The following is a 14,451-nucleotide window of genomic DNA, read 5'->3' as shown; positions in this document are numbered from 1 at the left end:
AATTTTATATGGGTACAGTGTTCATGAGTAATTCTCATAAAAAGTGTGAGAGTGCTGAAAGCTGAAAATTGGTCTGGGCAGGAAGGGGGTGAAAATGCCCTGTATTGAAGTGGTTAAGTAAAATCATAGCACTTTACTAATTTTTTTATAGAGAATTATGAATTATATGCATTTAAGTAATTTTTAGCAGAGCACTTTATAGATTTGGTTTTTGATAGAGCACGGTTTCTTGTCTTTGGTTTTTGTTGATTTTGTCCAGTTTTCATAACTGTTAAGACACACACCTCTTTGCACACATTTTAATATTGCGCAGGTACCTATCATAAAGCTTTATAATAATCTTAATCTTAAGAAGCTAAGTTCTTCAGCTGAAATGCCCAGTTTATTCATCCATGTAAAAACGCTGATGGGTGATATGAAAAGTGGTTCAACCCATTATTATGCCATCCACCTTCTCCACTTTGTGTAGGTGACTAGTGCTGTTTATAATACATCATATACAGTATGATGACTATGTACAATTCTGCCCTTTTCAGGTATCTGATCTGAAGGATAAATTGTCTGTCAAGGACGCCTTCCTAAAAGAACTAAAAGAAGAATTAGAAGGCTTCAAGGAGAAGAATGCTTTTCAGGCTTCTAAGATTAAATCCCTGAAAGACCACATAAAGGATCTAAGTCATGTGACCAGTGGGAAGGCTGAAGCAAATGCTGAGATATATATGTTAAGGAGAGAGAATAAAGAACTAAATGAAAGGATAACTGAACTGGAGAATAGAGTAAGGTGGGTAGAACTTTAACATACAAATGCTCCCGAAATCGGATCCTTTGGTTCTAAATGAATGTCAGTAGGTTAATTACTCTGTACTCTGTTCTTATACGTCCTAAGGGCAACAATGGTGAGGCTTTCCCGAGAAAAGTTCTTCCATATGTGCAGTGGCCAAGATAAAACCAAGCATGAGAGTCTACAACACCTAAAGGTGCTGTATTCTCTGTAACGGAAAACAAATACGAGACGGAAATCATCCATAAAAACTACAGCAGGTGCAAGGTTCTGGGAAGTCTGATGTGGAAATTCCCCATCTCACCTCTTTGTCTGTGTTAGAACTGAGCCATTAGTTCTCTGGTCTTTTGGTGAAGGGTTCCTAGATCAGAGGATAAGGACATTGAAAATGCCACCCAAAAATACTTTGCACTGTTACAGCTTTCACTACTCGTTATACTACCTTTCCCTATTATGCTATATAGAAATGAGCTGGTATCAAATAGAAATCCTCTGAGAAACAAAACTAGGTCTATACCGATAATTACAAAAAAAATATTTGACCTTAAACACTCAGTATTGTAATTTCTTAAATATGAAGACCTGAAAAAAGCTGAACTGAAACAGATTTAAAACAAACACTAGTTAATGCAATTATGTAACTGCAATTGCAAAAAATAAATAAAAACTAATGGAAGCTTAAAGCCTAAGTTTACCTAACAAAGAAAAAAATCAGCATAAGGTATATTACTTACCTTCAGTAAGATGTGTCCCTGTGGTGCTGTGTTCCTACCGCCTAAATCTTTCTCCTCCAATGCCCCCCGCCCCCCACCATACATAATCTTCCTGTGCCAAATGGTTATCAGAACTAAGGGGCTGTGACAGGCTCTCATCAAGAGTGTCCGACTATGCCTGCCCTTTCTGCCTAGCTACTCCATTTAAAGAAGCAATAGTTCAACTTCCATGAATGAAACCGGATCTGTGAATGGAGGATGGATAGATGATTGATCGGTCTATTCCCTTCTTTCAAAGATCCTATTTCATTCATAGAAACTGTTGTAACAGATTCTATGAATAGGGAAGCTGGGTGGAAAGGGCTAGCATAAGTAGACACTCTTAATGTGTGCCTGTCACAGCTTCTAAGTTCTATGAACCCTGCTGCAACGTGAGATTATGGCTGTGGGGTTGGAAGACATTGGAAGAGGAAGAAGCACAAGGGACACATCTCACTGATGTTAAGTCATGGTTCTTGTGCTGATTTTTTGTTTTGTTTGATGCCCCATACACACGTGCAGATTATCTGCAGACTTTTGTCTGCAGACTTACCTTTTCTATGTAGTGTAATGCCCCATACACACGTGCAGATTATCTGCAGACTTTTGTCTGCAGACTTACCTTTTCTATGTAGTGCAAGGGCCTGCCGGATTGCATACAAATTGAAAGTGTTTAGGTTTGACCTCATATTATATGGTTTTGGTAAGTCTGCAGACAAAAGTCTGCAGATAATCTGCATGTGTGTATGGGGCATAAGGGCCTGCCGGATTGCATACAAATTGAAAGTGTTTAGGTTTGACCTCATATTATATGGTTTTGGTAAGTCTGCAGACAAAAGTCTGCAGATAATCTGCACGTGTGTATGGGGCATTAGGTAAACTAAGGTTTTAAATGCAGCCAGTGTAAGTGCCTGAATTCATCTTGGTATTGGCCTCCCGTAATCACCTGTACAGCTCATGTTCTTTCAGATGTCCGTTTGTAAAAAAAATTGTCTCAACCTACTCATGTGTAATGTACAGTAGTGATGGTCTTCTCCATCTGATGTGCACACTACTTAATTCAATGTTATCCCACTAGAACGTGCTTGAGAAATCTGCTAAGGGGCTACAAGGTTTTGACTACCTAGGGGCCTCCACAGAGTTTATTCTGGAACTATCCTCCATATATATTTCAACCAGTAGCCATTTAGGGCGCAGGGGCACTGCTCCCCAATCCATGTGTCCGGTCCCCTAATCTACATGCAGGGTGCCAGATGCATGGATTCCAATGGGTTTTTTTTTTTTGAAGCACATGATTAGAGTCAGAGGCTCTAATAGGCTTCAAAAAAGGGTGGGCTTGGGCCGCAGAGCACTGAAAAAAGTTTGAAAAAACACTGACCTAAGGTATAAGCTATTTTAAAATGATACAAGAATAATTCTTAATGTGTCCACCATATACAGGTTACACTTGATGGAAAGAGAAAAGGCTGAACAAAGAAGTTTTAGCTGGGAGAAAAAGCTCCAGGAGAGTATTGGCAGGCTGTCCTCATGTCTGAGTGTGAATGTTGAGGAACAAGAAGATCCCCTCAATGTTTTGGTGACAAAGGTAATTCCAATAACCAAAGGCAGTTGTCTTAGTTCATTTGACCAGTGGGATTGTTGTTTTTCCATCAGTCATAAAGTAGTTATATAGTTAGTAAGGTTGAAGAGAGATGAGAGGGTATGAGAGATGATTAGGGCCACACACACCTACACAGGTTGAACTGGATGGACTATTGTCTTTATTCAACCTCAACTACTATGTAACTATATGTAACTATGAATAAAGACACCAGTTAATCCAGTTCAACCTTGATATGATACAAGAAAGTCAGTCAAACTACACTCAAGTATGTAGATCATCCCTGTGTACCACATGTGATAAGAACGGGAAAGAAGTTTGTCTGAAATTTTTGCAAATGTATTAAAAATAAAAAACAGGAAAAAATGTACATACGTTTTCACAGTCTTCGCCATGACACTCAAAATTGAGCTGAGGTGCATCCTGTTTCCACTGATCATCCTTGAGATGTTTCTACAACTTGGTTGGAGTCCACCTGTGGTAAATTCAGTTGATTGGACATGATTTAGAAAGGCACACACCTGTCTATATAAGGTCCCACAGTTAACAGTGCACGTCAGAGCTCAAACCAACCAATGAAGTCCAAGGAATTGTCTGCAGACTTCCGAGACAGGATTGTAGCGAGGCACAGATCTGGGGAAGGGTACAGAAAAATGTCTGCAGCATTGAAGGTCCCAATGAGCACAGTGGCCTCCATCACCTGTAAATGGAAGAAGTTTGAAACCACCAGAACTCTTTCTAGAGCAGGCCGCCCGGCCAAACTGAGCGATCGGGGAGAAAGGCCTTAGTCAGGGAGGTGACCAAAAACCCAATGGTCACTCTGCCAGAGAACCTTCCAGAACAACCATCTCTGCAGCATTCCACCAATCAGGTCTATATGGTAGAGTGGCCAGATGAAAGCCACTCCTTAGTAAAAAGCACATGACAGCCCACCTGGAGTAATACAAAAGGCACCTGAAGAACTCTCAGACCATGAGAAACAAAATTCTCTGGTCTTATGAAACAAAGACTGAACTCTTTGGCCTGAATGGCAAGTGTCATGTCTGGAGGAAACCAGGCGCTGCTCATCACCTGGCCAACACCATCCCTACAGTGAAGCATGGTGATGGCAGCATCATGTTGTGGGGATGTTTTCTAGTGGCAGAAAATGGAAGACTAGTCAGGATCAAGGGAAAGATAAATGCAGCAATGTACAGAGACATCCTTGATGAAAACTTGCTCCAGAGCACTCTGGACCACAGACTGGGCGAAGGTTTATCTTCCAACAGGACAACAACCCTAAGCACACAGCCATGATATTTGAATGTCCTTGAAGGATAGCTATTGCTGGAGGGATGGACTTTGTCGGCACAGTATCTGACAGCAATTGTCATAAAAATAAATATTTTATTAATAGTTCATTAAAAATATTTCCACAAGTATACAAGTATCTCGACAGTACATAGCAGATATAATTAAAGCTAAAAACAGATCAAAAATGTTACACTCATGTTAGTGTGGATATCCCTCATTCACCGCTATACTAATCTAATAATCTTATAAACAACTGATACTTAGAGGAAGATCCTAGTAGATGCGGATATATTTCGGATGTTGAGGGAGCCACAATGGTGTAAATTTCCTCTACATGTTTTGCGTATGCTTTTACGCTTCTTCAGGAGGATTAATACAATGCATTTTGTTATATAAAGGTAAGATCTGAAGAAAACAAAGGAAAAAGTGCATGAGTACCATACAGCATATCCTAAGTTCATACAATGTCCTTATAGGGCCTAAATGAAAAGCCCATTTGTCTGTATTAATCCCAAAACATTTGTTTTGATACATTATAGCAAGATGTGAAATAACAATTTATTTGCTTACCAATGTAGAATGTATGAATCCCAAATGACAACAGGTCACAGGATGGACTCAAATTAAACCAGTTTGTATCTAAAGTGCTGAGTGGATGGACATCCAGAGCTATAAGTAGATAGAGGTGGGAGGCGTTGTATTTAGACTTATTATGATTCTAGTAGAAAAGAGGTCTATTTTAATTGTATACCATCTATTGATTAGATGGTACCAATAGAGTACTAATATATTGACCAGACTTATAGAAATATATATAAATGACTTAACACTCTTTTATGCTGCCTTACCTATAAAATATTCTTGTGTTGGAAAAAAGATATTTTGATGTAAAGTAGTGAGTTTAAATAAACAGGTTTATATGTTTTCTCAACGTCTTGAATCCTGTTCAAGAAAAGAAAATTGTAAAATGTATGATACACTGTAGATATATGTAGTGAATGTATATACTAGCGCACACCAATAGGGTACCGCTGTAGCGTAGAAAACTACAGAAGTTTTTATTCTAATATATATAAAAGCATAATTAGCGTACATATGTATTAGTTTAATTGATTAAGTTCCAATACCTGTCCAGTATGGGGTCTAGTTAATCCCTTGCCCTTGGAACATAAGGTGGTGATTAGGCATTAAGTAGCGTCAATGTTTTTCAGGTATAGATTAATTGTAGTATCACAGGATCGTCCTTGAGTGGACCAGCCATAGCCCAGACTTGAACCCGATTGAACATCTCTGGACAGATCTGAAAATGGCTGTGCACCGACGCTCTCAATCCATCCTGATGGAGCTTGAGGGGTCCTGGGAATGGGAGAAACTGCCCAAAAATTGATGTGCCAAGCTTGTAGCATCATACTCAAAAAGACTTGAGGCCATAATTGGTGCCAAAGGTATTTCAACAAAGTATTGATCAAAGGCTGTGAATACTTATGCACATGGGATTTTTTTCCTTTTTTATTTTTAATAAATTTGCAAAGATTTCAAAACAAACATCTTTCCCGTTGTCATTATGGAGAAATGTTTGTAGAATTTTGAGGAAAATAATTAGTTTTATCCATTTTGGAATAAGGCTGAAAAAGTGAAATGCTGCGAATACTTTCCGGATGCACTGTAATAGAGTTAAAAAAAAGTGTGAAAACTTTTTGAAGAACCCTCGTATTTTCTAATCTTATTACATTATTACATTTGTTATATGTATCTGTTATTACTTAATAAAATGTTATACTTCTAAGTATTTGTGTGATCTCTCTTTGCACATCTCGAATACAACTCCAAAAACATAAGCTCATGTAACCGTGAAACAATATACTTCATAAACAAGGTATAAAAAATAAGAGAAAGGACTGAAGTTTATTAGAGTTTAAGAATTCAATGCAGGTACACCATATTTTCATCAATTTAGCATGGCCTTCCTGTAAGATAGTAGGTAAATCCTCCATCCTCATGATATGATTAAGCTCAGTCACCCATTCTTTCACATGGGTACTGTAGTTGATCTCCGATGCCAAGGAATCAAAGTGCGGCCTGCAGTTCAGGAATTCAGAGCCCTTCTTAACCTTGGTGACCGACCCAGGGATGAGTAAGAGAAGTTTTGCTTATTTTTAGATCATCCCCTTAAAATGAGAAAATAATTCATCATCAGCTGGGCAGGCACAATTTTATAATTGTATTAGCTTCCTGGAGTTAAGCTGTAAGTTGTCCATACACCCCTATGATTTAAGTCAAAAAGGCTTTCCAATAAGAGTAATAAGAGCAGTTCCTGGCAGTAATAACTATAGGGAAGATTTATGAAAATTGTGCAGTAGAAAAAATTTTTGATGTCTATAATAACTAATCTGAATGCTTGTTGCAGTAATTAAATGTCAAAACCAATGGCTTGCTTTGGGCAACAAAAAAAGTTTCCCTGTAGCCTACTTTTCATACAGCTCCTATGTGTACTCTATTCCAGGTAGAAAAGATTGTGAGAGAATATATTTTGCAAAAGTCCAAAGTGACAAGTCTTGAAGACACCTTGGCCAGCCAACAAGTGGAGTTTAAAGCCAGTCGGGATACCATAGTGAAGCTGGTCTCAGAGACTGAGAAACACAAGAAATCCTTATCCAACTTTCCAGCAGAGCTTAAATCGCTAAAACAGGTGAGAGAGTGCTCCTGGGTTTGTCTCTTGTCCTCTGACACACAACAGTCACAACATGAAACCAAGATGTATTCCTTGTCTTTGTTTCCACGTTGAGTGACACAGTGGGTCTCCATAACCCAAGGTTACTCTTTATAGTGGATGTCTGGAGAAAAAAGATGATCAATTTGACTGTTTCTTCTACAAATTCCAGGGTCACATTTCATGTCATTTTATTGCTTAGCAGATATAACTGCATTTGTGACCCACATTGTCATGAGTTGGGTCACACTTCAATCTTATCTGATGTGTTGTTTTCCAGTAAAATATAGAGGATGTTGTGTTACTATAATGCCAAAGTTTCTTGCCCTTGTTTCAGAAATATGTGATTTTGTTTGGAAAGAATGGGTACATGCTGTATGCTGTTTTATTTATTAAAGAAAAAGGTAAAGACCTTTATCTTCAAGGTAAAACCCAGCCATTTTTAGTTAAATAGAGTGGGTAAAGAATTAGCTGACCATACACTGTACTAATTTCAGCCGGTTCGTGAGGAGTTGTCCAAAATTTGCTCAGTGGGTGGCTCTGTTGGCCACCTTCAGCCCGACATTCCTCAATTTAAAGTCAGGCAGAAATTGACGACCAAAAAGCTGCTACATCCAAATAGATGCAGTGCTGTAAGGGTGTTTTGACAGCTGGCGGGACAAGCTGTCAAAACACAATACACACTCAGGGACATTCATCCATGCACACTGTATAGCGTGGATGGAAGAATCTGTTGTTTCAACCTGCAAGTTTCAGTATACGACCAGCTTTAGACTCTGTTTCCTGTTTCTGTTACAGAAAACGAGAGCGAGAGGGAAGAATTTTTTGGGGGGGGGGGGGTCAGATAAAGGATTCCAAGCCTTTCCACTCTATACAAAACAAAACAAAAATGATTTGGCTGGAGTTGGGGGTTAAAACATTTAAGGACCTATGATAGCATACAGTATCTCACAAAAGTGAGTACACCCCTCACATTTTTGTAACTATTTTATTATATCTTTTCATTTAACAAAACTGAAGAGATGACACATTACTACAATGTAAAGTAGTGAGTGTACAGCTTGTATAACAATGTACGTTTTCTGTCCCCTCAAAATAACTCAACGCACAGCCATTATTTGTCTAAACTGCTATCAACAAAAAAAAAAGTGAGGGGCAAGTACTATATTGAGGAGGGGTGATGTATAAGTGATTACCATACAAAGGATTTTACAACTGTAATTCCATTACCTCTTGGTAGAATCTTGAGATTCACTTGGAGATACATATCTAACTTATTTTGAACGATATTACAAGGGTATATATCCCCTATTCCCTTATTGTTTGATTTTTTGACCTGTATGGGAATTGCAATAGATACATACACAATTACAAGGGTATTACAAGAGTATATATCCTTTATTCCCTTATTTTTTGATTCTTTGACATGTATGGGAATGGCAATATCTATATATATATATACATATATATACACATATGTGTGTGTATGTATGTGTGTGTGTGTGTGTGTGTGTGTGCTGTATACAGGTATACATTTGTTTCTTTCTTTTCCCCCATTTATGGGATTTTGTTGGCTGTCATCTAAACTATTTTTTCAGCATGCAAAACAACTAGATTTTTAAAGATTTGCTAATCAGAAATGTAAAAAAGGTGAGGACAACTAGAGCAGACTGTGAAGTAAATTGTTCACTATCCTATAATAATCGAAAGAGATAAAAACTATATAGTGTGGTGACTTCAAATGTATGGGTTGTACAGTGCCTTGCAAAAGTATTCACCCCCTTGTATTTTTCGTGTTTTGTTGCCTCACAACCTGGAATTAAAATGGATTGTTTGAGGATTTGCATCATTTAATTTACAGAACATGCCCACAACTTTGAAGATGTTTTTATTATTTTATTTATTTTTTATTGTGAAGCAAACAACAAATAGGACAAAATAACAGAAATAGTCAATGCGCATAACTATTCCCCCCCCCCCCCCTAAAGTCAATACTTTGTAGAGCCACCTTTTGTGGCAATCACAGCTCCAAGTCGCTTTGGATAAGTCTCTATGAGCTTTCCACATCTTACCACTGGGATTTTTGCCCATTCCTCCTTGCAAAACTGCTCCAGCTCCTTCAAGTTGGATGGTTTGCGCTTGTGAACAGCAATCTTTACGTCTGACCACAGATTTTCTATTAGATTGAGGTCTGGGCTTTGACTAGGCCATTCCAACAAATTTACATGTTTCCCCTTAAACCACCCAAGTGTTGCTTTAGCAGTGTGTTTATGGTCATTGTCCTGCTAGAAGGTGAACCTCTGTCTTAGCCTCAAATCACGTACAGAGTGGTACAGGTTTTGCTCCAGAATATCCCTGTATTTAGCACCATCCAGCTTTCCCTCAACTCTGACCAGTTTCCCAATCCCGGCTGCTGAAAAACATCCCCACAGCATGCTGCCACCACCATGTTTCACTGTGGGGATGGTGTTCTTTGGGTGATGTGAGGTGTTGGGTTTGCGCCAGACATAGCGTTTTCTTTGATGGCCGAAAAGTTCAATTTCAGTCTCATCAGACCAGAGCCCCTTCCTCCATACATTTTAGAAGTCTCCCACATGCCTTTTCGCAAACTCAAAATGTGCCATTTTGTTTTTTTGATGAAAGTAATGGCTTTCTTCTGGCCACTCTGCCATAAAGCCCAACTCTATGGAGAGTACGGCTTATTGTCGTCCTATATACAGATACTCCAGTCTCTGCTGTGGAACTCTGCAGCTACTCCAGGGTTACCTTAGGTCTCTGTGCTGCCTCTCTGATTAATGCCCTCCTTACCCAGTCTGTGAGTTTTGGTGGGTGGCCGTCTCTTGGCAGGTTTGCTGTTATGCCATGTTCTTTCCATTTGGTTATGATAGGTTTGATGGTGCTCCTGGGGATCATCAAAGTTTTGGATATTTTTTTATAAACTAACCCTGACTTGTACTTCTCAACAACATTGTCCCTTACTTGTTTGGAGAGTTCCTTGGTCTTTATGGCAGTGTTTGGTTAGTGGTGTCTCTTGCTTAGGTGTTGCAGCCTCTGGGGCCTTTCCAAAAAGGTGTAATGACAGATCATGTGACACTTAGATTGCACACAAATGGACATTATTTCACTAATTATGTGACTTCTGAAGGTAATTGTTTGCACCTGAGCTTTTTATGGGCTTCATAACAAAGGGGGTGAATACATACGCACATACCAATTTTCTGTTTTCTATTTCTAAAAAATTGTTTTATGTATATATTTTTCTCATTTCACTTCACCAACTTAGACTATTGTGTTATGATCCATCACATAAAATTCAGATTAACAAAACATTGAACTTAAGGCTGTAATGTAACAAAATAGGTAACAAAAAAAAAGTCAAGGGGGGTGAATACTATATACCATATTTTGCGATTCAGCACTGCGTTACTTTAACAACAATTGCGCTGTCATGCGATGCTGTACCTAAATAAAATTGATGTCCTTTTTTTCCCACAAATAGGGCTTTCTTTTTGTGGTATCTGATCGCCTGTGCAATTTTTATTTTTTGCGCTATAAACAAAAAAAAAAAGCGACAATTCTGAAAAAAACAATATTTTTCACATACTGCTATATAACATTCCCAAAAAAAAATTTTAAAATCTAAATTTTTTAGCATTTTAAGCCAATTTGTTTATCGCGTCTACTAACTACAGGAAAGATTTATGTAATTTTTATTTTATTTTTTATTTTTTTACTAGTAATGGCTCGCCCCCTAGCTGCAGGCGTGCGACCGACGTATACCTACGTCGGTTTGCGCAGGAGCGGCTGCCTGCCACAGAATAACTGCGGCGGGCGGGCGGCAATCGGTTAAACAACTAAAATAAAAGCTGTAAGGACTTTTTATAATTGTCTCTGTTATAAACATATATAGTCACCTTAAGTCCCATAAACATTTTTGCATTATCTATTGTCTGAAATTATAAATAGGGCTGTTGGTTCATGACTTTACGGCCCCAGCCTGACTGGTAGTTTGTTTAAAGTATTAACTTTAAAGTCTATGTAAAGCCACAAATGTTTTTAGTTTTAAGATAGATAGATAGATAGATAGATAGATAGATAGATAGATAGATAGATAGATAGATAGATAGATAGATAGATAGATAGATAGATAGATAGATAGATAGATAGATAGATAGATAGATAGATAGATAGATAGATAGATAGATAGATAGATAGATAGATAGATAGATAGATAGATAGATAGATAGATAGATAGATAGATAGATAGATAGATAGATAGATAGATAGATAGATAGATAGATAGATAGATAGATAGATAGATAGATAGATAGATAGATAGAGTAAATAGATCGATTTCCACCAGCACAGCTAAAGTCTCATCTTTGTGAGCAAAAGCTGTCCATACTTATAGTTTTATGTAGTGTAGGAAAGGGTTTACCCCTCTGCACTTTCACTTAATCAACCATGTTCATTACTAGGTTTGCACCGATACCACTTTTCAAATACTGAGTACAAGTACCGATTATTTTTTCAAGTACTCGCCAATACTGATTGCCGATACTTTTTTAAAATTTTTATGTGACCGTTTTCAAAGCACAATACACTGATGGGGTGGCACTGATGAGGAGGCACTAATATTCAGCACAGATGGGCACTGATGAGGCAGCACTGATAGGGTGTCACTGATGAGGAGTCACTAATATGCAGCACTGATGGGCACTGAACTGATAGGTTGCACTGATGGGCGGCACTAATGGGATCTGAAAGGCAGCACTGATTGGCAATAGGCATAATGAGACAACTAATATTTATAGAAGGAAAAGTCAGCAATGAAAGCCTTAACAAAAACTGTTACTTCTGAGCAGCTCAACAGAGTACTCCTTTTTTTTAGTATGAAATATTATTGCCAGATTACCCATCCAGTTTTATGTATGTTGATATACAGAAGACCTGTCATATTTATTTAATCAAAAAGTTAGAGTGGGCTACAAGTCTGCCCATCTAGTTATTTGAAACGGTCCAAAAACCTTTTTCGCATCAAATGGCCTTTCATAGGTTTTAAATGTAACTGTAAAGGGCTGCTTTAGATCCTGAATGCAAAGTATGGGAAGCATGTTTGCCATTGTCTAGATTAGAAGAAGTGCTTTACTTACTGCATCTTATTTGCTAACTGGATTTGTTTCAATTCTGCTAGTAGGACAAATGCCTGTTCCATCAGAATCAGCGACCTGTCAGATTCGCTCACCCCGCACTCGGCTGCAGTAAGCCTGCAGTCAGAAGGCGGCAGCGGACATCTTGTTACACCCAGCCAGCCAATATAGTTAGTGAACAGTATGGGCTGGGCGTAACAAAATGTCCGCCTCCGCCTTCTGACTGAAGGCTTACTGTTGCAGAGTGCAGGGTGTACCAATATGTGTTCTGACAGAACGTCACTTCCATTACCGAATGTGACGGGTCGCAGATTCTGCTGAAACACATTGGGAAACAAGCTGAAATCGAGTGTGGTGCCGCATCTGAGGGGGGGGGGGGGAAAGGGGCGCCGGAAGGCAATGTTGAACGGGAGCCGATTCCCCTCCCAGCCACCGGCCCCTGTCATTCTCCTAGCAGGGCCTGGCATACAGCAGGAGCAAAGAACTAGATGAGGTGGGGGTGGGGCGGGGAGAGGGGTTGGGGGGAGCTGCCAAAGTTTAGTTTTCCTATTAACAGGTTGGTGATTGGTTGCTCGGACTGCCTAGCAAGCAATCCCCAGCTTGTTAATAGGAAAAGTTAACTTTGGCAGCTCCCGCTCCCCTGTCCAGTGCTGTGCTCCCCTCTAAGTCTCTCTGCATTCTTAAATCAGTGAAAGTGTCATTCATTGGTTTTATTTTTTATATATACAGTATATATATATATATATATATATATATATATATATATCTATATTTATATAGATATATATATATATACAGTATATAGCACTGCCCCCTAGAAGACTGCTGAGAATTGCACTTTTTGGATTCTCCTGGGTTACCCTTAGCAACAGATAGCAGACAAATGGCATTGAAAGTCCTTGGCTCAGTCAATAATCAATCCAGAGGATGTGAGTTCTTTTGTATTTTATTTAGAACTTGGATGGGAGAAGGGATGAGTGGGATACTCCAACTTATGAACTATGTACAATCTTGAGGACAACTAGCTGTTTATTATCATTAGTCATTTAGGTCAACATTGGATCATTCAGAGTTCCTCACTGAACTTCTGGAGAGAGTTTGCTGCGCTGAAAGTAAAGGGGCTGAATAATTTTGCACGCCCAATTTTTCAGTATTTTATTTGTTAACAAAGTTTGAAATATCCAATAAATTTCGTTCCACTTCATGATTGTGTCCCACTTGTTGTTGATTCTTCACAAAAAATTACAGTTTTATATCTTTATGTTTGAAGCCTGAAATGTGGCAAAAGGTCGCAAAGTTCAAGGGGGCCGAATACTTTCGCAAGGCATTGTGTATATATGGCTTTTTTTCAGGTGGAACTGGGTGGAACCCAGTTCCACCACATTTGGCTCAGATCTCTGCTCCCTACTCACCACTATCACTTGTAAACACAGAAGTCCGGCTTCTGTGTTTAAAAATGACAGCTTGTCTCCCAACAGTGGAGAGCAGGATGGGGACAAGAGACATGCATGTTCCTGGGGTGCAATGCAGATGCCGACACCCCCCCCTGGATAATGTTCCTAAAAGTGAAAGAGGCAGAGCCAGCTACAGTGTGCGAGGAGGAAGAAGAGACTGGGTGTTTCAGCTTAATACAGCAACAAATGTATGACATGTAGAAGATGGTGGAGCCTTTAAGGAGATGAGGAGAAGATGGGGGCAGTGGAGTGGGGTTGCATGCAAAGGTCAGAGCTGAAGAGGGGTGAAAGTGAGATGTGGATTAGGAATGCAGAAATAAGCAGCTGTGGAAGATGTGTGTAATGCATCTGAACTCTGCACTCTGTATGCAGCACACCCCCAAACTCTGCACTCTGTGTGTAACCTCCCCCAAATTTTTCACCCCATACATAACACACTCCTGGTATTAAATGCCCCTTTAAGACCCTCCCTCTTTTAGTGAAATTTGGCCATGCCCACTATTTGATGCAGTTTGGAGGCTGCCTGTGTGTGGGGGAGGAGGATTTTGGGGGGGTCCTGGTTGAGTTCCTGTACCTATTTTCTGTGAAAAAAAGCACTGTATATATGTCATATATAATATAGCATTAAAATATTTACTTAACCAATTCTGGACCAGAAGGTTTTGCCCCCTTAATGACCAGGCGATTTTTTGCGATTCAGCACTGTGTTAC

General features: G+C 39.1%; 1 protein-coding gene across 1 annotated transcript in view; it reads left to right on the top strand.

Annotated features, from left to right (window-relative positions):
- The window catches only part of LOC309569417 (coiled-coil domain-containing protein 170-like), a 79,408-nt gene that overhangs the window by 44,398 nt on the left and 20,559 nt on the right, over positions 1–14,451 (top strand). Inside the window, exons 5-7 of the mRNA XM_082275236.1 lie at positions 537–781; positions 2,974–3,118; positions 6,930–7,115. Of these exons, the coding sequence (XP_082131362.1) occupies positions 537–781; positions 2,974–3,118; positions 6,930–7,115 (576 nt within the window). The remainder of the gene's footprint in view (positions 1–536; positions 782–2,973; positions 3,119–6,929; positions 7,116–14,451) is intronic.

Source organism: Pelophylax lessonae (assembly GCF_965119305.1).
Source record: "Pelophylax lessonae genome assembly, chromosome: 13".
In the NCBI taxonomy this organism is placed as follows: domain Eukaryota; kingdom Metazoa; phylum Chordata; class Amphibia; order Anura; family Ranidae; genus Pelophylax; species Pelophylax lessonae.
The sequence above is the reverse complement of the archived record's forward strand: the minus strand, read 5'-3'. Positions and strand labels throughout refer to the sequence as shown.